General features: G+C 44.5%; 1 protein-coding gene across 4 annotated transcripts in view; it reads left to right on the top strand.

The window, feature by feature from the left end:
* Positions 1–23,026, top strand: part of MTR (5-methyltetrahydrofolate-homocysteine methyltransferase) — an 819,135-nt gene that overhangs the window by 566,248 nt on the left and 229,861 nt on the right. For all 4 annotated transcript variants that reach the window (XM_033935789.1, XM_033935788.1, XM_033935790.1 and 1 more), the window contains one exon: positions 20,031–20,183. In XM_033935789.1, coding sequence (XP_033791680.1) covers positions 20,031–20,183 — 153 coding nt within the window. The remainder of the gene's footprint in view (positions 1–20,030; positions 20,184–23,026) is intronic.

Below are 23,026 nucleotides of genomic sequence, written 5' to 3'. Positions count from 1 at the left end.
AGGTTGTTTTGAGTTCAGCTGAAATAACTTTGGTATCAAATTCTCCAAAAACTGAATCGGATGTTCCCCTTCCAAATTTTCCGCTAGTCCGATGATTTTTATGTTCTTCCTCTGTCCACGATTTTCATAATTCTCCAGCTGTTTCTGTAGATCCGATATGATTTTAATATCAGACTTGAACTGAGCAGCCGTTAATTCCAACTGCTCCATTTTATGCTCCAGAGCAGTCACACGCTGATTGTCAATCTCCAACTGCCTATTCATGCTGATTACTTCTTCCTTAACTTCCTGAATACAATTTTGTAACATTTTTTGTATGTTATTTAATGCATCCATCACTTCTTTTTTATCCAGTTCTTCATCCTCCGGAAGTGCAGTTTTTGCCGGCGTCACATGCTCATGCTTGACACGTTTCGCCGTGCCCGACGCCACAAAAGCCGCATCAATTTTTGTCTGTCTCGTACTGGCCATCTTCCGACCTCAAACTCTCCTCACTCGAGATCAAAAATCAGCTAGAAGGTATATTTAATCGCAAAACAATTGCCTGGGAGAGCGGAGCAACGCGATTACACCTCCATGTTGTGCGTGCTCCAAGCCACGCCCCCCTTCCAGATGTGTTTTAAAAAGCCTCTATCTGCCTTAATATTCCTGATAAATTTTCAATAATTCACCAGCGATGAACTCAGGCTCTTATACTTTGGATTCATGCCAGATTGGCGCTTGATGGCCAGCCAAGGAGCGTCCATGTCCATGTGCTACAAGGCACTTGAGGGAGGGATAGGGACCTCAGATCGCTTGAGGATCCTAGGACTACAGATGGGCTATGCTGGAGGGTCTAGGTCTTTTCCAGAAGTGGAAAGGGCTGAATATGTGTCCATAGAGAAACAGCAGCACAAAGAGGACTCTGGACCCTCAAAGAGGCACAATTTTTACAATTTCAAGTTTATTTACAATTTGATTAATCACCTATTCCAAATTCTAAGCGATGTACAAATCAGCAAAATACATAGTTAAAATATGCATAAAATAAACATACATAACTAACAAAGGGACTAAGTTTGCAAAACATAATAAAAAAAACTCATTTTCGAACACAATGAAACAATAGGCAAGGAAAGAAATACAATCTAAGTAATGTAGGAGTCAACAATTAGAGGTTAAGCACAACAGGAAGGGAAAGACAAAACTGAATAGAAGGTTTAAAAATAAACAGACGAACAGTAGGCAATTCAATTAAATATTGAATGCATCTTTAAAAAGAAAACTCTTAAGTTTGCTCTTAAACTTTTCCAAATTCTTTTCCTCTCTTAAGTAAAGTGGGAGTGAATTCCAAGTCTGACGTGCCGTAATAGTAAAGATAAATTGCCGTCGAGTATTGATAATTTTAAGAGAGGGAATGACCAATAAATGTTGGTCATTTGATCTCAATAATCTAGAAGAATTATATGGTATCAATGCTTTATAAATAAAAGCTGGAGTTTAAATAAGAGAGATTTGAATGTAAGCAAACATAATTTATATAGAATACGATGAGACACTGGAAGCCAATGAGCTTTTTGAAGTAAAGGAGTCACATGATCAAACTTCTTTGCTTTCATAATTAGTTTAATAGAAGCATTCTGGATTATCTGCAACCGCCTAATTTCCTTTTGAGCCATTCCCTTAAATAACGCATTGCAATAATCAATTTTTGAGATAATCATTGAATGAATTAGTATATTCAATGATTTTGGACATAAAAATTTGGATATTGAGCGAATTTGGCGTAGTCTAAAAAAGGTAGCTTTAACAACATAGCTAACGTTGTCATGGTAAGTTAATTTTCATCAAAACTCACACAAAAAGCACACAAAGGGCTCATCTAGTCCTTCTGTTCAGATCTTTACACCAGATTTTGTAAGTTTGCTGTATGATGCCTATTTGAACTATAAAAGTCAGTCCACCAGTTCTGTGCCCGCTCCCCCCCAGGAGCACACGGTCTGCTAAGCAGGTTTCAGTGGCAGACCCAGAAAGCCAATCTGAAAAGGACTGGGTTCTTTGAAGCTCAGGCGCTATGCCTCTGATAAGAACATAAGAAACGCCTTCACTGGATCAGACCAAGGTCCATCTAGTCCGGCGATCCGCACACGCGGAGGCCCATTTAGGTGCTCCTTGTTGGAGACCTGGATTTCCCGTATCCCTCAATATGATTTGCAAGAAGGTGTGCATCCAACTTGCGTTTGAAACCCAGAACAGTATTCTCTGCCACCACCTCCTCCAGAAGAGCATTCCAAGCGCCCACCACTCTTTGTGTGAAACAGAACTTCCTGACATTTGTCCTGAACCTACTGCCATTCAGTTTCAGGCTGTGACCTCTTGTCAGTATCACATCTGAAAATGTCAGTAATGCTGCTTCCTGGTCAATTTGGTCAAATCCTTTTAATATTTTAAAAGTCTCTATCAGATCCCCACGCAGTCTTCTCTTTTCGAGGGTGAACAGTCCCAGTTTTCCGAGGCGTTCCTTGTAGCTTAAATTCTCCATGCCTTTGACTAGTTTCATGGCTCGCCTCTGCACCCTCTCCAACAGAATTTTATCCTTCATAAGGTATGGAGACCAGTGTTGGACTCAGTATTCTAAGTGTGGTCTGACCATTGTTCTGTAAAGTGACATTATAACATCTTCCGACCTACTTGTGATCCCTTTCTTAATCATACCTAACATCCTATTTGCTTTCTTTGCCGCCGCCGCACATTGAGCCGACGGCTTTAGGGTTCTGTCCAGTGCTCCCTCTAAGCGGGCGGGTGTTGTGAGCAAACTTTTTTCGCTGTGAGCTAAAAGCCAGCAAGTTATGAGCCAACTCGCCCGATTCTCCTCTCGCCGCCCTGCCATCTGCCGTACGCCGTGCGCTGTGACGAGAAACTTGTGCGCTGCGATGTAATATTTTGTGCGCCAGCGCACGCCAGCGCAGCTTAGCGGGAACACTGGTTCTGTCTATCAGAACCCCCAAATCCCTTTCTTGTTCGCATTTGGCTAATGTCACCCCTGACATCTTGTAATCATGTTCTTTGTTTTTCTTTCCCAGATGCATCACTTTGCATTTGTCTATGTTAAAATTCATCTGCCACTTTATCGCCCACATTTCCAGCTGATTTAGATCCTTTTGAAGATCCTCACAGTCCCTTTGAGAGCCAACCGCCCGACATAGTTTTGTATCATCTGCAAACTTGATTATATTGCATGATGTTTCCTCTTCCAGGTCATTTATAAAAATATTGAACAAGATGGGCCCAAGAACCGAGCCCTGGGGCACGCCGCTGGTTACCTTTTCCCAGTCCAAGAATTTCCCATTTATGGTTACCCTCTGCGTTCTGTTCTCTAGCCAATTTCCGATCCATCTGTGCACTTCTCCTCCTATTCCATGACTTAGTAGTTTACTCATAAACCTTGTCAAACGCTTTTTGGAAGTCCAAGTAAATTATGTCCACTGAATCTCCACTATCTATTTGCTTGTTCATCTTCTCAAAGAATTGAAGTAAATTTGTCAAACATGACCTCCCTTTCCTGAAGCCGTGTTGACTAGCTCTCATTAGGTTGTGCTTTTCCAAGTGTTGTACAATGCGATCTTTAATTAGTGCTTCGATTATCTTCCCAGGAACCGATGTGAGACTCACCGGTCTGTAGTTTCCTGGTTCACCTCTTGATCCTTTTTTGAAAATTGGGATGACATTTGCTATCCTCCAGTCGTCTGGTATTTGCCCGGTCCTAATTGACATGTTAGCTACGGATTGTAATAGTTCCCCAATTTCTATCTTAAGTTCCTTTAATACTCTCAGGTGAATCCCGTCCGGTCCAGGGGATTTATCACTTTTTAGTTTGTCAATCTGAAAGTAAATCATGTCCAACTCCACATTTATTGTTGTTAGGCTCTCCTCTATGCCTCCGGTGAATACCCTCCCAGTGTCTGGCATTATTGTAGTGTCCTCGTTTGTGAAGACAGAGGCAAAGAATGAATTTAACCTATCGGCAACCTGTTTGTCTTCTTTGATTGACCCTATCCTTCCTTGATCGTTGAGAGGGCCCACTGTTTCTCTTGCTGGTTTCTTTCCTTTTATATATCTAAAAAAGGGCTTAAAGTTTTTGTTTTCTTGCGCTATCTTTTCTTCATAGACCTTTTTGGCTTCTCTTACCGCTTTATGACACTTTTTCTGGTTGATTTTGTGACAGTTCCAGGCCTCCGTCGTTTTTTCCCGCTTCCATTTTTTAAACGAGTTCCTCTTTTCCCTTACTGCAACCCCAGAATGAATCTTTTGGGGGTTTTGAAACTCAAATGGATGCTGACGGTCAGCAAACCAGGGTGATGACTTGACTATGCACATGCTTTATAAGCCAGCGGGTCTGTTGAATATCGTCACAGAGGCTTTGCAAGAATTGAAATTGGAACTGCCACAGTCCCGAGCTGCAAATGAGTGGTTCTAACTCATCCCTTGCATCCAGACATTACAGCACTCAGAGCTTTGAGAATACCTGGAGGGTCCTCTGAAGGTAGAGGAGGCTATGGCCTTGCTATACCCTATGGCAGCTGACTTTCACCCAAGGTGGATTCATTGGTGACGCAGGTCACTAAGCATACAACACTCCCTAGTGAGGGAGGCAGCTGACTTTCACCCAAGGTGGATTCATTGGTGACGATTACAACAGTCCCTAGTGAGGGAGGAGTGGTTCTAAAGTATGGGCAGGACTGCAGGCCTTGGCCCTGGGGATAAAAGTGGCAGCTTCTTATGTGGCACATGTTTGTTACACTAGACTGTACCGCTCTCCTCTGTTGGAGGAAGACACCCATGTTTATTGTTGGCAGAAGTCAACTATGGGGCAGATGCTCTATATGACATGTTCAGAGTCTTGAGGAGGTGCTTACTATGTTTCTGCTTGCAGAATGCTCTGGATCAGGCAATGAGTAGGTGATTCTTCCTATAAGGCTACTTTGAGCAGGCTTCCTTTTAGGGGCCAAATGCTCTTTGGCAAGGGTCTGGATGATCTTATAATGAGTGTAACAGAATGTTGTTCCAAGACCCTGACAAACACTCGCTGAAGGACTGCTAAGGGGTCCGGGTGTGGTAATTTTCAAGGCTCTTTGTGATTTTGCCAGTTTTCCATGGGGTTTTCTGGGCAGAGATCCTATCAGAACTGTAGGCAGAGTTTTGGAAGCACCAGACAACCTCAATCCTCTGGCTCCTGCACTGTAGTGGCCTCAAAAGAAGCAACAATGATGCCAGGATGATAGTTGGCCCTCTGCAGATAGGAGGCAGGCTTTCAGCTATTTGAGAGACCTGAATGGAAATCTGCTCAGACCAATGGGTCTTGGCCTTGTGCAAGAGCTATTTCTGAACTCTGGCTGGATGGCCAAAGAAAGCAGTAAGATCCAAGTAACTGTACAATGGCTCTTAAATATTCAAACTCACTAATCCTCTGTATATAAAGTCTTACAAATAGATGTATATCAGAGAGTTCATTAACAAAAAACTTACACAAGTAGTATTATGGGGTTTAATGTATTTTCAGGCTTTAAGACCTCAAGTGTTCACAGCCGTTTGGGTTTGGAGGTAAACCTGCCCAGATGGCCAAATGTGAACTATCACTGGTCTTAATTGCCTTTTTTAAAATTTTAAATACTCTTTTTATGTTTTTTAACTTTTATTTTATTATTTAAACTAATGCCCACAGTGATAAAAATCAGTCAACTACCTCTCTTAACAGTATTGCCAATTTCCATTTATGTTGTTGTTTATCAAAACTTACTTATCGGATAAAGCTTATAATACTTAGCTTGTGTAGTACTGCTGAGGCAGTAATGCTGGCACTGTTTTAGCTAAATTGGAAAGTTATGAAAATGGCTCAGCCTATATTTCTATGTCACGGCTGAATCATAGATGCTGTAAGTTAACAGTTGATAGTCTTGTGCTCAACAGAGTCTCCGTTTCACTCTGTTAGAAGGTTCATCAGGAGATATATTGTATTATAGATCTTATTATTCTTTTCTTTTAGCGATCAAAGTGGCAAACAGTTCGATTTATCTCTAAACCCAGACGGCTCTGAACACTTGAGGTCTTTTAGCCTGAAAATACATTAAACCCTATAATACTACTTGTGTAGGTTTTTTGTAAAAGAACTCTCTGATATACATCTATTTGTAAGGGATTTTTGTCATCCTATATAATAAAACGTTAGTGGCGCATGCACTTTTAAAAAAGCGTGATCCCTGCCGCTGTGGTGTGTGATCCATGGCCGTGTTCCATTTTAGAACCCGGCCAGGGATCACTCTGGCCACTCCCCTCCTCCCGCCTTCACTCACCAACCCGAAGCAAGCCTCAGTCCTCCCGCCCTCGCTCACCAACCCAAAGCAAGCCTCCTCCCGCACTCGCTCACCGCTGCTGCCGCTGATCCTCCTCTTCGGGGCAGCCTGCGATCGTGGCCGGCTTTGGTGGGCCTCGCGGGCCGCTTTCCGGCCTCGATGGCACGTTCCCTCTGACACACGGGATCGCGTCGGGAGGAAGCGTGCTTCCGGGTTGGGGAGCGGCCTGTGAGGTTCGCTGGGGCCGGCCACCACGATCGCGGCCTGCTGTGAAGAGGAGCAGGCCAGAAGACGCCGGGATGGAGGGAGGGTAAGAAGGGGGATCAATACAGGGGGCCAGAGGGAGAGGGAAAGGGGATTGCTTTGGGGGGAGGGGTGTGCTGAGGGGAGACAGAAGGGGCCATGGAGAGATAGGGATAGGGAAAGGGGGCTGCTTTGGGGGAGGGGTGTGCTGGGGGGAGACAGAAGGGGCCATGGAGAGATAGGGAGAGGGAAAGGGGGCTGCTTTGGGTGGGAGGTGTGCTGGGGACAGACAGTTTTGCTCTGGGGGAAGACAGAAGGGGCCATGGAGAGACAGGGAGAGGGAAAGGGGGCTGCTTTGGTGGGAGAGGTATGCTTAGGGCAAACAGGTTTGCTCTTGGGGGAAGACAGAAGTGGGCCATGGAGAGACAGTTAGGGAGAGGGAAAGGGGGCTGCTTTGGGGGGGAGGGGTGTGCTGGGGGCAGACAGCTTTGCTCGGGGTGGGGGCGTAACAGAAGGACACAGACAGCGGCCAAGGAGAGAGAGATAAAGAAACACAGACAGACAGATACTTCTAAAACTCAAAAACTATAAAAACCTCACCAAGGAGAAACGAAAAGACTTTTATGCCCACAAAATTGGTAACATCTCCACCAACAGTAAAAACCTTTTTAAACTGGTAATGTAATGTAATGTAATGTAATTTATTTCTTATATACCGCTACATCCGTTAGGTTCTAAGCGGTTTACAGAAAATATACATTAAGATTAGAAATAAGAAAGGTACTTGAAAAATTCCCTTACTGTCCCGAAGGCTCACAATCTAACTAAAGTACCTGGAGGGTAATAGAGAAGTGAAAAGTAGAGTTAGAGGAAAAATAAAAATAAAATAAACATTTTAACAAGACAGCATTGATCTAAATACTTTGGAAGGTAGAAGAGAGGAGAGAAAGGAATAGAAGCAGAAGGGGGAGCCGTTGAACAGTAGAATTCTGGAGAAATTTAAATGATAGAAATAGAACAAAACAAAGACAAAAGGCAAAACAATAGATAAGATTAAAGATAAATCATAAGCTGGAAAGAAAAATAAAATAAAACTTTGTCTTCAATCCACGGTTTCAGCGTCAGTGATGAAGTGGAGCAAGTAAGTTTAGGAGGAGCGATTGACGTTTCCAGAAAGGTCAACCTCGAGACGCTCATCGACAACCATGAAGAACCCACTTTATCCTCCGACACCCTAGCAGATTTCTTTAATTCCAAAGTACAAAATCTAAGATCTTCGATAACATCCTCAACCAATCCCCATGGATACTTTCCTATACTCGTAGACTTCGACACATCTAATCCTGACTCTGGATCCAGAACGAACCTAAGCTGGAACCACTTTACTACCATCGACTGGCAAACCTTCAATAAATATTACAATAAATATACCAAAGCCTTCTGCAGACTGGACACCTGCCCCCCAAACATCATGAAAACTGCACCAACTCATTTCAAAGCCAATATGTTGGCATGGATAAACAGTTCACTATCCACAGGAAATTTCCCGGCAGAACAAGGCCATATAATAATAACCCCTATTATAAAAAACACAAAAGAGCCACTCAACACCCCGTCTAACTACAGACTGATCGCAAGCAACCCGTTGTTCACCAAAATAGCAGAAGGGCTAGTTAATGCCGAAATCACCACATACCTAGAAAAATTCAGTATCTTAAACGACAACCAATCAGGCTTCCGCCAGGACCACAGCACCGAGACCATCATTGCCGCTCTACTCGACCACCTTCATTCACTTTTCAGCCAGGGCACAAGCGCCTTGATAGTACAACTTGATCTTAGCAGTGCATTCGACCTCGTAGACCACTCCATCCTCCTAGACTGCCTTGCCTACATCGGCATCTCTGGCCAAATCCTCAATTGGTTCCGCGGATTTCTAAAAAATAGATCATACAGGGTATTCAAGAATGACTCCCTCTCATACAGCTGGGATAATGCCTGTGGGGTCCCACAGGGCTCCCCCCTCTCCCCCACCCTGTTTAACATCTACCTCGCCTCCCTGGGAAACCTCCGGCAAAACCTCAAGATCAAATTATTCATCTACGCAGATGACATTACAATAATCCCACTAATCAGCTTCACTCCAGAGTTGCTCACCTCTCTTTCAAGCTCACTTACTCAGATAGAACTCTGGATGCTATCCCACAGACTAAAATTAAATCCTGACAAAACCAAATTCTTCCTAGCTACCCCCAACGACAAAATCAAAGACACCACAATCCAAGTGAAAGGTATGGCCTTCCCCATCGAACAAACCTTAAAAGTATTGGGAGTCACCCTAGAACATCTATCCCTGGAAAAACATACTGATATTACGGTCAGGAAATGCATTTCAGTTCTTTGGAAACTACGCACCATAAAAAAATACTTCGACGACACCTCATTCCGCCTGTTGACTCAATCCTCCATTCTCAGCATCCTAGACTACTGCAACATAATTTATCTGGCCTCCACGAAGAAAACCATCAGGAGACTGAAACTTATCCAGAACACCGCCGTTCGCCTTATATTTGGCTTAAACAAATGGGACCACATCACCCCTTTTTACCACAAACTACATTGGCTACCCCTTGAATCTAGAATCCTATTCAAGTTCGCATGCTTCTGTTACAAAACTGTCTTTGGGCTATCTCCGAGCTACCTCACCCCTCATTTCATCCTGAACTGCAACAAAAAGAACTCCCGCAGAATCAATCTTTTCGCCTTCCCCTCCCTAAAACTTTGTCACCTCAAAAGGTTCTTCGACAAAACCTTCGCCTTCCAGGCAGCCAAACAGAACACTTGGCTAGCCCAAATTCTGCTCAAGGCCCACTCCTACCTTGATTTCTGAAAAACACTCAAAACGCATTTATTCCACGCTCAATATCCCTAATCCCATCTCTTCCATTTCTCTCTCCCCTCCCTCAAACGACCCAACTCGCCCGGTCCCCTCCCCCCTCTTTTAGATCTCCCCCATCTCACTAACTCCAATGACCTACTCATTCCCCCCCTCGCATGCCCATCTTTATCACCTCATTGCCTGTAATTATGATCAACTGTAACCATGATCAACTGTAACCATGATCAATTGTAATTTCTTGTTAATTTTGTTCCAATACCTTCTTTACTTGTAAAGATAGTTTATTGTAATTTCTTATTAAGTTTTGTTTAATTGATGTGAACTGCCTAGAACTCCCTGGGTATGGTGGTATACAAAAATAAAGTTATTATTATTATTATTATTCTATTCTAGCACCCGTTAATGTAACGGGCTTAAAGACTAGTAGACTTTATATACAGAGGATTAGTGAGTTTGAATATTTAAGAGCCATTGTACAGTTACTTGGATCTTTACTGCTTTCTTTGGCCATCCGGCCAGAAGGTTCAGAAATAGCTCTTGCACAAGGCCAAGACCCATTGGTCTGAGCAGATTTCCACCCAGGTCTCTCAAATAGCTGAAAGCTTACCTCCTATCTGCAGAGGGCCAGCTATCATCCTGGCATCATTGTTTCTTCTTTTGAGGCCACTACAATGCAGGAGCCAGAGGATTGAGGTTGTCTGGTGCTTCTAAAACTCTGCCTACAGTTCTTGTCTTAAATGTTCAAGCCATATAGTCTGTTCCAGACAGCGAATCGGGCTTAGGAAGATATTCTATATACTTAATGGTGCCAAAACGAGATTCAGAGACTGGTGGCTGATTCTGGTTGTAAAGGTAGTCAACGCAACACTAAATGTGCCTTGTTTCCGAATGGAAACCATGAGATTGGTCATTGCTTCGGTGGCACCAGGAGAATTCTTAGCATTGGCTTATCTCCATATTCCTATATTTCCAGCTCACAGAATGTTCCTGTAGCTTCACATATTGGAACAGCATTTTCAATTCTCAACTCTCCTCTTTGGACTCGCAACAGCACTGCACATCTTTTTTTTTTAAGTTTATTTTAATTTTAAATGTTAACACACAACAAGAGTACAATAAAATATACAACAGCCTCATACAATAAAACAATTCTGCAATATCAAGAAAGTAATCATATCAGCTCTCCCCCAGAACCCTCCCAAAACAAACCCAATCCCTCCAAATCCCCCCCAAAAAACAAAAACAGAAAGAAGAGGAAAACCCAAATAAAACTACTGGTCACTCAACACACACACACTCTCTAGCCACTCAAATCTGCAAGACCAACGATGTAGACAACAGTTGAAAAAGCCCTCTCCAGTGGATGTAATCCTCCCATACCTCAGAGAAGGAGTTCAAACGACCCCTTCTCATAGCAGTAAGCTTGAACATCAAACACCCTAGGAGGTTTTTTACACCAAATATAGTGAAAAAGTTTTCTATGAAGGGTCTCAAAAAACTTTTTTGCAACTAGAATAGGGAGTGCCATAAAAAGATATAATAATTTTGGCAAAACCATCATCTTTACAGCAGCCACATGTCCCACCCACAACAGGGTGAGACCATGCCAGCACTCTAATTTCTGTACCACTCCTTCCATTTTAGTAGGATAATTAAATTTATATAAATCCTCCAAACAAGGAGATAAATAGATACCCAAATAACAAACATAATCCTTTTCCCATTTAAACAGATACAAAGCCTGTAGTAGAAGCACCGCCCAAGAGTCAACAGTAAGATTCAAAATTTCAGATTTATTCATATTGACTTTATTCCGGTGTTATAACAACAGGCAACAGAGGGCTAAATGATCTGCCAAAATTCGTGCAAAAATTTTGATGTCTACGTTTATGAGCGATATCGGTCTGTACGACTAATTCCGTTCGTAGTTTATAGGGCTTAGGAATTCAAGAAATCAAGGCTTCGTTGGCATAGCACGGAAGGGTCTGTTGCACCTGTATTGTCTTGTAATACGCCAAGAATGAGCCTCCGATAGAGATACAAAATTTTATAGAACTCAGGCGAGTAGCCATCAGGCCCGGGTGTGGTGCATGACCTCTGTGTCTTAATTGCCTGTAACACTTCCTGTAAACTGTAACAAAGCCCCTACCTCAAGATCCTCAATGGGGCGGCTCTGTTCGCTTATAATTCACCCTGACGTGCTTCCCAAAGGTAGAAAGCCCTGCTGGATCCTTCTTCATTCATGGAACGGAAAAATCAAAAGAATCAGTTCATGGTTCCATTCAAACAGTTTATTGAACCCTGGCATGAGAGTCTACTTGCACATAGTTTAGACTCCCCACTATAAACTTAGTCCAAACAAAACCAAAAATGTAGCTGATACAAAAAGGTATATCACAGCTCACACCTTCATCCAGGTAAGTAAAAATCATAACAAAATTCAAAAGGTTAATATTTTCCAAGCCAACAATGAAAGTCCAAAATGCTGCTGCCTTTATGGTTCGCCAGGCCAACAACAATCCAGATAGCACTCCCAACAGTGCTGAGTTCAAGCCTTCAGAGTAAACCGGCTTGGTCCCCAATCAGCTCAGCCAAGCTAATGGGGGAGGGGAGCAAGTGAATTCACCTTTAAACTTTCTGAAAAACAGAATGCCACGAATGGCCCCACTAACCCAACCTGGTTGTTTGATGAATTCTCCCCAAACTTGCTTAACTTCCCTCAGTTACATTCTTCAGCAAAGAAAAAATATATAAACTTCATGCTTTCATGACTCTTTAAAGTTGCAAAACAAAAACGTTTTTTTTTTTCTTTTCCTTGCTTCAGCATAGCACAGCAGCACCAGACATAAACAATCCCCAAAAGAACTTGTTTTAAGGCACAAACAGTCAGAGCACTGCTGCTACATTGCTAATCACCCAGCCCAGCTACTTAGCTTAAATCCATGCCGGTATCCTCAGTCAGTTCATCTGGTTGGGAACATTCCATCGGCTCTGGAACTGCTTGCTGGTTGAGCCCCAGGTCAGTATCTGCTTCAAGCATTTCAATATCCTGGGAATGAAGCACTGCCTCAGGTGAGCCCTCTCCTGTAACTAGCTCAGGGAAGACTAACCTTCTCCTTCTGAGAGCAGCCTCTAAATTGCAGAGCCGCCCACGCCCTGTTCTCACAGGAGGAGGAGTTAGTTGCACTGCCTGCTTAGGCTTGACTGGTTTCCTGCTTATCACCTTCAGCTGGGGAACAGTAGAGGAAGAGGCATGACTCAGAGGCTGTTCTAAGCTGTTCCTCTCTAAACCCTCCACCCCCTGCTGTTTGTTTGCTTCAGGGTTAAAGGAGCAGTTCAGCATTTCCCTTCTACTGGGATTAACCTTATCTCCCTGGTTAGCCCTTTGAACCAATGGACTAGCTTTTGCACTAGTAAAGCTTGGCACGAGCCCAGCTCTAGGGCTAGGTTCGTGACATACCCTCACCCTAAAATCTTGACTGTGCTCTGTTTTACAGAAAAGGGGGTTTTCCCTTCCTACATTGTCACCAAGTCTGACCATAACATCTGAGCTAGCAGCACCTCAATTTAGTAGCGTCTCCTTGGTTTGTTAAATTTCTTGGCTGGCTCTAAAGTTGGCGGGTCGGAGTCCTCAAAGTCCTCGGGCCATCTCAAGAGCGGTGGCTGGTATGGTTTTCCTAAAGCCCCATCAACCTGACTCTTGGCCCCTTCCAATCCATCCACCCTCTGAGCCAATGCTGATATAACCTGAGTTATACCTCCTAACTCTTTTTCCTGCATATTCTCTATCTGCTGCCTCACCTCCTCAAGGTTCTGTTCCAGTTAGCTCACTGCAAGTGTTCTTAATTTCTCTGACACTATTTTGCATTGCTTTTTGTTGGGCCTGATTTTCCCTAACTTGACCCTGTACCAACTCAAGTTGGGAGTTAACCTGCTCTAGGAGGCTAGTCAGCTTCTCAGATTCCCTCCTATATTGCGTAGGGATCTCATCACCAGCCTGTGGGTTTTCCCTTTCTAACTGAGCCTCCCCAGCTTGAGCCCGGGCTTCTGCCTGCACTTTCACGTTGGCCTCCCAGTCCGTTCGTGCAGCTGTCAAATCGTTTCTTAACTTTAGTATTTCTTCCTCCAGCCCAGCTATCTTAGCAGCCCCCTCCTCTTTCCTGCGCAGGGAACCTAAGTCTGGGTGAGCCCCCCCTTTGGGAGCCTGTACCCCAGTAGATCCAAATCCCTGACTTCCCCTGTCCGTTTCTGGGAGGTGAGACCACTGAGCAAGACCGGGCTGCCAGATCCTTTCGCATATCAATTGTGCCATCCGTTCACCCAGTTGCACTCTGTACTCTTTGTCACCATGGTTGACTAATAGCACCGCTACATTACCCCTAAAATCCGGGTCAATAACCCCGGCGGCTACATCGATTAGCTGTTTTAATGCTAATCCGGATCTTGGTGCTACCCTAAGATAGGCACCTGGTGGGGGAGACACTTGAATGTCAGTTTTTACCAGGGCCCTTCCCTTAGCTGGGATAACTTGGTCGTGCGCAGCATACAGGTCGTAACCCGCAGCCTTAGGGTACGCCCTTGTGGGTGCCCTGGCCTGGTCCGACAGTGGAGCCCACCTAATCGTAGGCTTCCACCGTTTTGGTTTCGGCGCTCGTGATTCACGTGCCTGGGCTGTTCCAACCACCCTTCCTCTATCCCCTTGAGTTCCCCACACATATCCTCCCTGTCTCTCACAGCCCTTGAACCCCCCTGTCTGAGCCTGTACAAGCCAGTCCTGACCCAATATCAATGGATAGGGTACTGCTTCTACCACGGCCACAGGCAAACGAATTTCTTTTCCCTTATACTGAAGGTTCAACTGTGTAAGAGGGTATTCATGGGACTTCCCATGGATACATGTTATGGGTACCTTCTCCACTCCTGTTCCTGGGCCTTCACCTATCTCTTCCCATAGTTTTCCTGACACCACCGATTGCTCGGCGCCTGTGTCAACAAGTGCTGAGACCTTTTTGTCCGCTACCAGGACCTCCACCCGACACTCTTTAGGAATCTTAGAAGCCCGCCCCTGGGTTATCATCAACTCCCGGGTAACCCTACAATACCTCTGGGTATGACCCGTTTTCCCACAGCGGTAGCATCGGAGAGCCTTCTTGTATAAGGTCTCCCTGTGCTTGGGCCCCCCTGTTTTGTGGATGTGACTTTGGGATCCCATACCCTTATCCCCCCGGGCCTGTTCCTTACTTTCTTCAAGGTTCTGTAAGGGGGTATCCTTACCTGACCCGGCAAGGTCCCGATATGTTCCCGCTACCTGTCCCGGTGGCCCACCAGCTGCACTTGTAGATGAGTTCTGTATTAGCTGAGTTAGCAGCTTGGTCTGCTCACCCATCGCCTGGACCAGTTCATCGTACTGCTGTTTCGCTTGCTGACGACTGTCCTCCCATAAATCCTGCGTCGCCTTCAGCAGCTTCTGTAAGTCCTTTCTCTGTTCCTGCCTTTCGGCTGCCAAGAAAGCTATCAGCTGTTGTTGGTCCATCACGCTGGTCCTCCTACAAAAAAAAACAGAGAGAGACCAACCCAAGTGCGGTACAATTTACTGGGGTAGCCAATCTCCCTCACCCCCCCTGGTCAAGCCTCTTACCAGAGCGCAAGGTGAGTCTACGCCTTTTGTTTTTAGGCCTCCTTGGCCCCCAGTCGGTTATCCGTGTTTCTGTCCTCTTAACCGCATCCAGGCTTCTCTCCAGTCAGGTTCCTCACATCACGGCTGGATCACCCTGGTCCTGTATTCACTCTGGATACACCACCGGAAGCGTCTGTACACTGGATCCTTCCGAACAGGAACTAACATAACAAACTAAAACATCAAACTAAAACAACAAATTCAAAAGTTCAAAAAAAAAATTTTTTTTTTTTTTTCCAAGTTCCTCAAATGTCCAGCAGGAGGCGCAATATCCCACTCCTGATACCAACTGTAACAAAGCGCCCAGCTCAATATGCTTAATGGGGCTGGACCCTGTTCACTTTTGCCTTCACTCCTGCGTGCTTCCCAAAGGTAGAAAGCCCTGCTGGATCCTTCTTCATTCATGGAACGGAAAAATCAAAAGAATCAGTTCATGGTTCCATTCAAACAGTTTATTGAACCCTGGCATGAGAGTCTACTTGCACACAGTTTAGACTCCCCACTATAAACTTAGTCCAAACAAAACCAAAAATGTAGCTGATACAAAAAGGTATATCACAGCTCACACCTTCATCCAGGTAAGTAAAAATCATAACAAAATTCAAAAGGTTAATATTTTCCAAGCCAACAATGAAAGTCCAAAATGCTGCTGCCTTTATGGTTCGCCAGGCCAACAACAATCCAGATAGCACTCCCAACAGAGTAAACCGGCTTGGTCCCCAAACAGCTCAGCCAAGCTAATGGGGGAGGGGAGCAAGTGAATTCACCTTTAAACTTTCTGAAAAACAGAATGCCACGAATGGCCCCACTAACCCAACCTGGTTGTTTGATGAATTCTCCCCAAACTTGCTTAACTTCCCTCAGTTACATTCTTCAGCAAAGAAAAAATATATAAACTTCATGCTTTCATGACTCTTTAAAGTTGCAAAACAAAAACGTTTTTTTTTTCTTTTCCTTGCTTCAGCATAGCACAGCAGCACCAGACATAAACAATCCCCAAAAGAACTTGTTTTAAGGCACAAACAGTCAGAGCACTGCTGCTACATTGCTAATCACCCAGCCCAGCTACTTAGCTTAAATCCATGCCGGTATCCTCAGTCAGTTCATCTGGTTGGGAACATTCCATCGGCTCTGGAACTGCTTGCTGGTTGAGCCCCAGGTCAGTATCTGCTTCAAGCATTTCAATATCCTGGGAATGAAGCACTGCCTCAGGTGAGCCCTCTCCTGTAACTAGCTCAGGGAAGACTAACCTTCTCCTTCTGAGAGCAGCCTCTAAATTGCAGAGCCGCCCACGCCCTGTTCTCAAAGGAGGAGGAGTTAGTTGCACTGCCTGCTTAGGCTTGACTGGTTTCCTGCTTATCACCTTCAGCTGGGGAACAGTAGAGGAAGAGGCATGACTCAGAGGCTGTTCTAAGCTGTTCCTCTCTAAACCCTCCACCCCCTGCTGTTTGTTTGCTTCAGGGTTAAAGGAGCAGTTCAGCATTTCCCTTCTACTGGGATTAACCTTATCTCCCTGGTTAGCCCTTTGAACCAATGGACTAGCTTTTGCACTAGTAAAGCTTGGCACGAGCCCAGCTCTAGGGCTAGGTTCGTGACAAAACGCAATGGCCTATTCAAAAGAGAAATCTGTCCATCGGACAATGTAGGCATACCTGCATCTTCCAGATAGTCTGAAATATCCGAGGCGGCATAAAAGGTCTCAATATCCGCTGGTTTGGTTAAATTTCTACCCTGTCCATCCTGTATAGTGGAGATATACCTAGACCCCCTCCAACTCTTGATTATGGTTGCAAGCAACTTCCCTGCTTTATTGCCATACTTATAATAATGACATTTACAGTAAAACAATAACTTTTTCGTTCTTTCATGTATCAAAGTGTTGAGGGCCATCTGCACTGTCATATATGCCTCACGATTAGTTACAGTAGGATGGGTCAGAAAGACACCTTTCAGAGAAATTGACTGCCTCTTCAATTAAACAATGCGTCACGCTATTTGCTTAGCTCGTTTAGAGACATAAGCAATGATGTCACCGCGTAGGACGGCCTTCGCCGCTTCCCAAAATAAGGCAGGCTCTGTTAAATGTTGTGAATTAAAGTGAAGATACTCCTCCCATCTAGCAAGCAAGTACTTTTGAAAATGTGAGTCCTTATGTAAATATGCTAGAAATCTCCAGCCCACCCTCGGTCCCAATTGAACCCCCACCACTATATCCATCCAAATCATATTATGATCTGACACCTCTAATGGACCAATAGTTGCCTCAGTGACCTGCGGAAATAGAGACTCTGATATTAAAATATAGTCTATCCTGGAAAACATCTGATGGGCCCTGGACTGATGTGTGTAGTCATGCTCTAATGGATGGAGCAACCGCCAGGGGTCCACCAATCCCTAAGAGCGGCACAGATATAGTATTCCCTTGGTCTGTCTTAATGGGGGTACCCCAGTTACGTTAGATCTATCATGGGTAGGATTCAGCGCTTGATTAAAATCCCCAGCCACAATCAATGGGTAGTCAGGATCCTGTATACATATGTTTACCAAATTTTGAAAGTAGGCATGCGTATATCCGTTAGGGCCATACACCACGATCCGGAAGGGCGTGCCAGGTCCCACCACCTTAACCAATAAATATCTGCCCTGAGGGTCTCACCTTTTTACCTGTACCTCACATGCCAAGCCTTTTCTTATAAGGATAGCGATTCCAGTTTTTTTCCCCGGAGAAGATGCATAATGCAAATCTCCCACCCAACTCCTCTGTAATTTTGTGTGTTCTGTATCAGTGAGCCGGGTCTCTTGGAGACAAGCAATATCTACATGATGATGTTTTAGTTGGGACAAGATTTTAGTCTGTTTGACAAGGGACGTAATACCAGACATATTCCAGGAGATTACTCGGATCGGTCGATCACCCAGGGTCCACCCTGCTATAGGTCAGAAGCCAATTCATAATAAAGAAGGAGGTCTCCGGGCGCCCAGCCTCACCCCGAGACACAATGAATACAACTATTAATGAGAAAACCCCACCACATATCACACCCAGCACCAAATGTCCACAGACAATAATATTCCCAAACCCCAACAGTCCCATTATCAGTATACTGATCAATAACGCTGCTGCTGCTCCCAAATATCTAACCCCCAATGTATTCCCTCACATATCCCTACCATGAAGGATATTTATGAGTCATGCTAGAATGTGAAAAATGAGGGGCATCCCCTGCTCCTAGCATGTAACAGCCTCATAATAACAATTCTACTCGAAATTCACTATGGCAGTAGTATATGAGAAAGAAAGTCACCATCCAAAGATCTCTCAGATCCATTTCTGAAGGGAAGAACATTCAAGTAGCTCCGGACGAGGCACTGCCCAAAGTGTTGATAAAGTCTCCAGCTGCCTCAGGTGTATCGAACGATTTCCAGGTACCATTATGGTGAACTTTTAAAAGAGCTGGGTATAAGAATTGAAACCGCTGTTTAAGGTCCACTAACTTGGTGCACAAAGGATAATAAGGCTTCCGCGTCTTCTGCAACGCAACTGAAAAGTCCTGGCTAATGCGTATAGGCACTCTGTCATACTTCAACACGTCCCTCTTGGCCTGATATTATTGGAGCAGTTCCACTTTATGTCTGTAGTTAAAAATTTTAATAATAACTATCCGAGGGCGAGTTTCCAATCCCGCTTGGGACCTAAGGCAATGTGCCCATTCTAATTGTACCGAGCCAATAGATGTTGGTAGTGGCTGTTCATCTGCCAACCAGTGTTCCACAGTGTGAGACAGTCTGAGATGGTTTCAGGTAAGCCCATGATTTGCAAATTGGAACATTGTGACCTGTTCTCCAGGTCCTCCATTTTCTCTGTTTGGTTCTTAACTTGGACTTGCAGGGTCGCCAGATCTGCTGCATGTGTAGATGTGGAATCTTCGATTGTAGACACACATTGTTCCAGCTCTGCAGTGCGCATTGCAGCCGCAGAGAGTATGCTTTCAATGTGTGTGATTTGGGAAGATAGCTGTTCCAATTGCGGTCCCAGAACTCGTGCTATCGCCTCCTTAATATTGCTCAGGGCCGCCTCTGTGAGGTGCGTCACCGCCGCCACCGGGCTAGCTGCCATCTTACTGTCAGCAGGCCACACACGTTCTCGATCTTTTTTTTTTTGCCGATTTTGTCATCATAAAGTCCTGGGATCGGGTGATATACCTATCCATACAGTGAGAAACAATTTGGATCGTGTTGTGTCCTCATTGCTGGCAGCCGTCTCATCTGTCCTGCCCCAGACTCTAGGGACTTCTTAGGTAAGTCCCATTAGTTTAGGATCTCTGCTCCTGTTGCATTGGAAAGAAAGATTAGGTTCTTGGGATATGACTGCTTTCTGTCTTTGTTGAGTACTGCTTTGGTATTTTCCACTTGTTAAGAATGATATAGAGCAGTCGATAAGGAAGGAGAAATTTGGTTTTCCCTGCTAATTTTCTTTCCTCGAGTCTCTCCAGATCATTCCTGAACCCTCCCAGATTCAGTGCAACAGTGTTGATTCTTTCTCTACATTTATATTTTGTTAGATACTTTAGGTAGAAGTGACAGTAAGGGGCTGGACTCTGGAAGGACCTGTATTTCTTTTCCTGGTTATGGTACCTTGATGTATAAAAAAAGAAAACATATAATGAAGCTCATGACTGCACAGGACCTAAAAAGGTAACATGACTTCATAGTTCTCAGTTTCCCCATCTAATGGTAGGAGGGCATATAATCACTCATTAGGATTGGTTTGGAGATATTAAAGGAAAGAAAATTAGCAGGTAATTTCTTTCTTTGAGCCACCAGTCAGCACATTTCTGGTCTTTGTATAACAGATTGTTGACATTTGTTTCTGGTTTCTCAGGGTGTTGAGAAATACATCATAGAGGACACAGAAGAGGCCAGAAAGAACCATATGAAGTATCCCCGGCCTCTGCACATCATTGAAGGGCCTCTGATGAAGGGCATGAAGGTTGTTGGAGAGTTGTTTGGCACTGGAAAAATGTTTTTGCCTCAGGTAATCAGCAGACGAATCTGCTTTTTATTTTCCCACTTTCAGCTGCTGAATGGCTGTTTTTACATACTAAATGCTTGGGGTGGGGGCAAATGTTTGTTCTAGATTTGCATTTTTTTTTCTTCAAGAAAATTGGAATACTTTCATTGATAAATCTGGAGCAAAAATGTGAATAATCTACGTGTGGTGGAGTGAACAAATATCAAGGTTGGTTCGGCAGGAGAAAGTCAAGGGGAAACTGCAGGCAGATAACTTTAAGAACTACTTCTACTAGAAAAGATGATGACAAGGGATGGATGTGATCAGCTAGGTCTCTCCCCATGTGAGTTTTTTGCTGCTGAGATGAGATATTCCTTTTTAAAATTTAGTTCAATCTTTATTAAATTTAACACATTACAAAATAAACAAACATATATTATACCATATATTTATACTGACAATAGGAAATTATTAACAATAACATATCAATATCTTATCCCCCCATCCCTCCCTTACCAAAACCCTACCTCCCACCCTCCAACCCTCTCCCTTCCATTTGTCTGGCAGGTCATTCACACTATCACACATACTGTTTAACAAAATCCTCTAAAGGGCTCCACACATCCTTAAATGAGGCCATATTTCCAGATTTTTCAACTAAATTAGCTTCATTCTATCAGCTGGTTTCAACACAGCAGCAAAGAGGGGCCACTCTAAAGCTGTCGTTTAGTGCCAAGTCACTTGTGAAAAAGCACGCCAGGCTCTGAGGGAATTGTGTTTTCTTTCATCTCTAACTGCTGCTCTTCCTGAGGATTCTATCAGCTGGTTTCAACACAGCAGCAAAGAGGGGCCACTCTAACGCTGTCTTCTAGTGCCAAGTCACTTGTGAAAAAGCACACCAGGCTCTCAGGGAACTGTTTTTTCTTTCATCTCTCCTAACTGCTGCTCTTCCTGGGGATTCTATCAGCTGGTTCATCACGGAATCATGGATTTAAAAAGATGACCTATTTTCACAAAATGAACTCTGCTCCCATGGCTACCAATTTCTCTTTTCACCTAGATCTAACCGTAAAGGAGGTAGCCTGGCAATTCTCTACAAATCCTTTTTCGATGTTCAGCTCCTCGAAAGGGGTTGCCACAACTCACTAGAATACATGCTTGCTTCCATCAACGATGAACTTCACCCTCACCCACTGGGCATCCTGCTCCTATACCGCCCACCTACCCCTTGGAACAACTCCGAACTCGTCCTTGAGACTATAACAAACGCCTTCCTCAAGTTCCAAAGATTATTGATCATCGGAGACATCAATCTCAACCTAGACGACATCACCAGCAAGGATACGATTGAACTTATTAGTTTCCTCACCCCCCTTGGCCTCACCCCCCCCTGCACCATCCCCAACCCACGAAAAGGGGCACAAACTAGACCTCATTAGCTTCCTCGACCTTACCGCTCACAAGACGTCAATTGACGACACTCGCTGGGAACATGTCCCCTGATCTGACCACTTCCTAGGGGCTTTCTGTCTCCCCATCTTTATGTCGCACCTTGGGGCTCCACCCTGTACTTCCAACCCCATTACCTTCCGCAAAAAAATCACAAGCGACCTGTTCTGGTCTAAATTTCTCAATTTATTCTCCTCTGCCCCTAAGCCTGCAGATTCAGGTACTAATTGGCATAACTGGGTCGCTCTCTCCAAATCCACCTATCTTTCCCTCACCCCTCCTTTCCACTAAAACCATCTCCTATCCCTGCAAGGCCCCTTGATTCCTCCCATATCACAGAGAGCTAAAACAGAAATGTCGAGCTCTAGAGCGCATATGGAAAAAATCTAAATGTCCTATAGACAGACAGTCCTGGAGAGTCAATATCAAGCTGTACAATACAGCACTAAAAAAAGCAAGAAAGAACTTCTATGGTGAAAAAATCTCCAGGTCCAACAATCAAAGCAGTACTCTATTCAACTTCTGGCGCTCCCTAACCTCCAAAAGAGACCCCACCTTGCTCCCCTCCTCTCCCTCAGCTGATGTTCTAGCAAAATTATTCAACGATAAGGTTTCTTCCTTGAGATGCTCTTTCCCTCCTTCAGTCTCTTACAACTCCCTAGTGCCCACCGATTCCACTCCCACCCTAATGGTCTCCAACCCTATCCCAGCTGACAGATCCTGGACCACCTTTGAGCGCTTATCTGAATCCCTGGTCCTCAATTTCTGCCTCAAACTGAAATCCTGTAATTGCTCCTTGGACCCATTCCCCTCCTACCTATACGAGAACATTCCCGCTCAGGCTATTTCTTCTATCACCATTCTCATAAACTCTGCCCTTCAGTTGGGCCATTTTTCCCCAGAAATGGGTCATATCGCCTTGACCCCACTACTGAAAAAATCTGACCTTGACCATTCCATACCATCCAGCTATCGCCCAATTGCAAATATCCTTCTCCTAACCAAGATGCTAGAGTCCATCATTTAAGAACATAAGAAGTTGCCTCCGCTGAGGCAGACCAGAGGTCCATCTCGCCCAGCGGTCCGCTCCCGCAGCGGCCCATCAGGCCCATTGCCTGAGCAGTGGTCCCAGACTATGCCTATAACCTACCTCTACTCCTATCTGTACCCCTCAATTCCTTTCTCCTCTAGGAACCTATCCAAACCTTCTTTGAAGCCTTGTAACGTACTCCGGCCTATCACAGCCTCCGGAAGCACGTTCCATGTATCCACCACCCTCTGGGTGAAAAAGAACTTTCTGGCATTTGTTCTAAACCTGTCCTCTTTTAATTTCTCCGAGTGCCCCCTTGTACTTGTGGTTCCCCATAATCTGAAAAATCTGTCCCTACCTTTTCTATACCCTTCAGGATCTTGAAGGT

Source organism: Geotrypetes seraphini, chromosome 3, assembly GCF_902459505.1.
Source record: "Geotrypetes seraphini chromosome 3, aGeoSer1.1, whole genome shotgun sequence".
NCBI classification, from domain to species: domain Eukaryota; kingdom Metazoa; phylum Chordata; class Amphibia; order Gymnophiona; family Dermophiidae; genus Geotrypetes; species Geotrypetes seraphini.
Note: the sequence above shows the minus strand (reverse complement) of the source record. Positions and strands in the feature narration are given on the sequence as shown.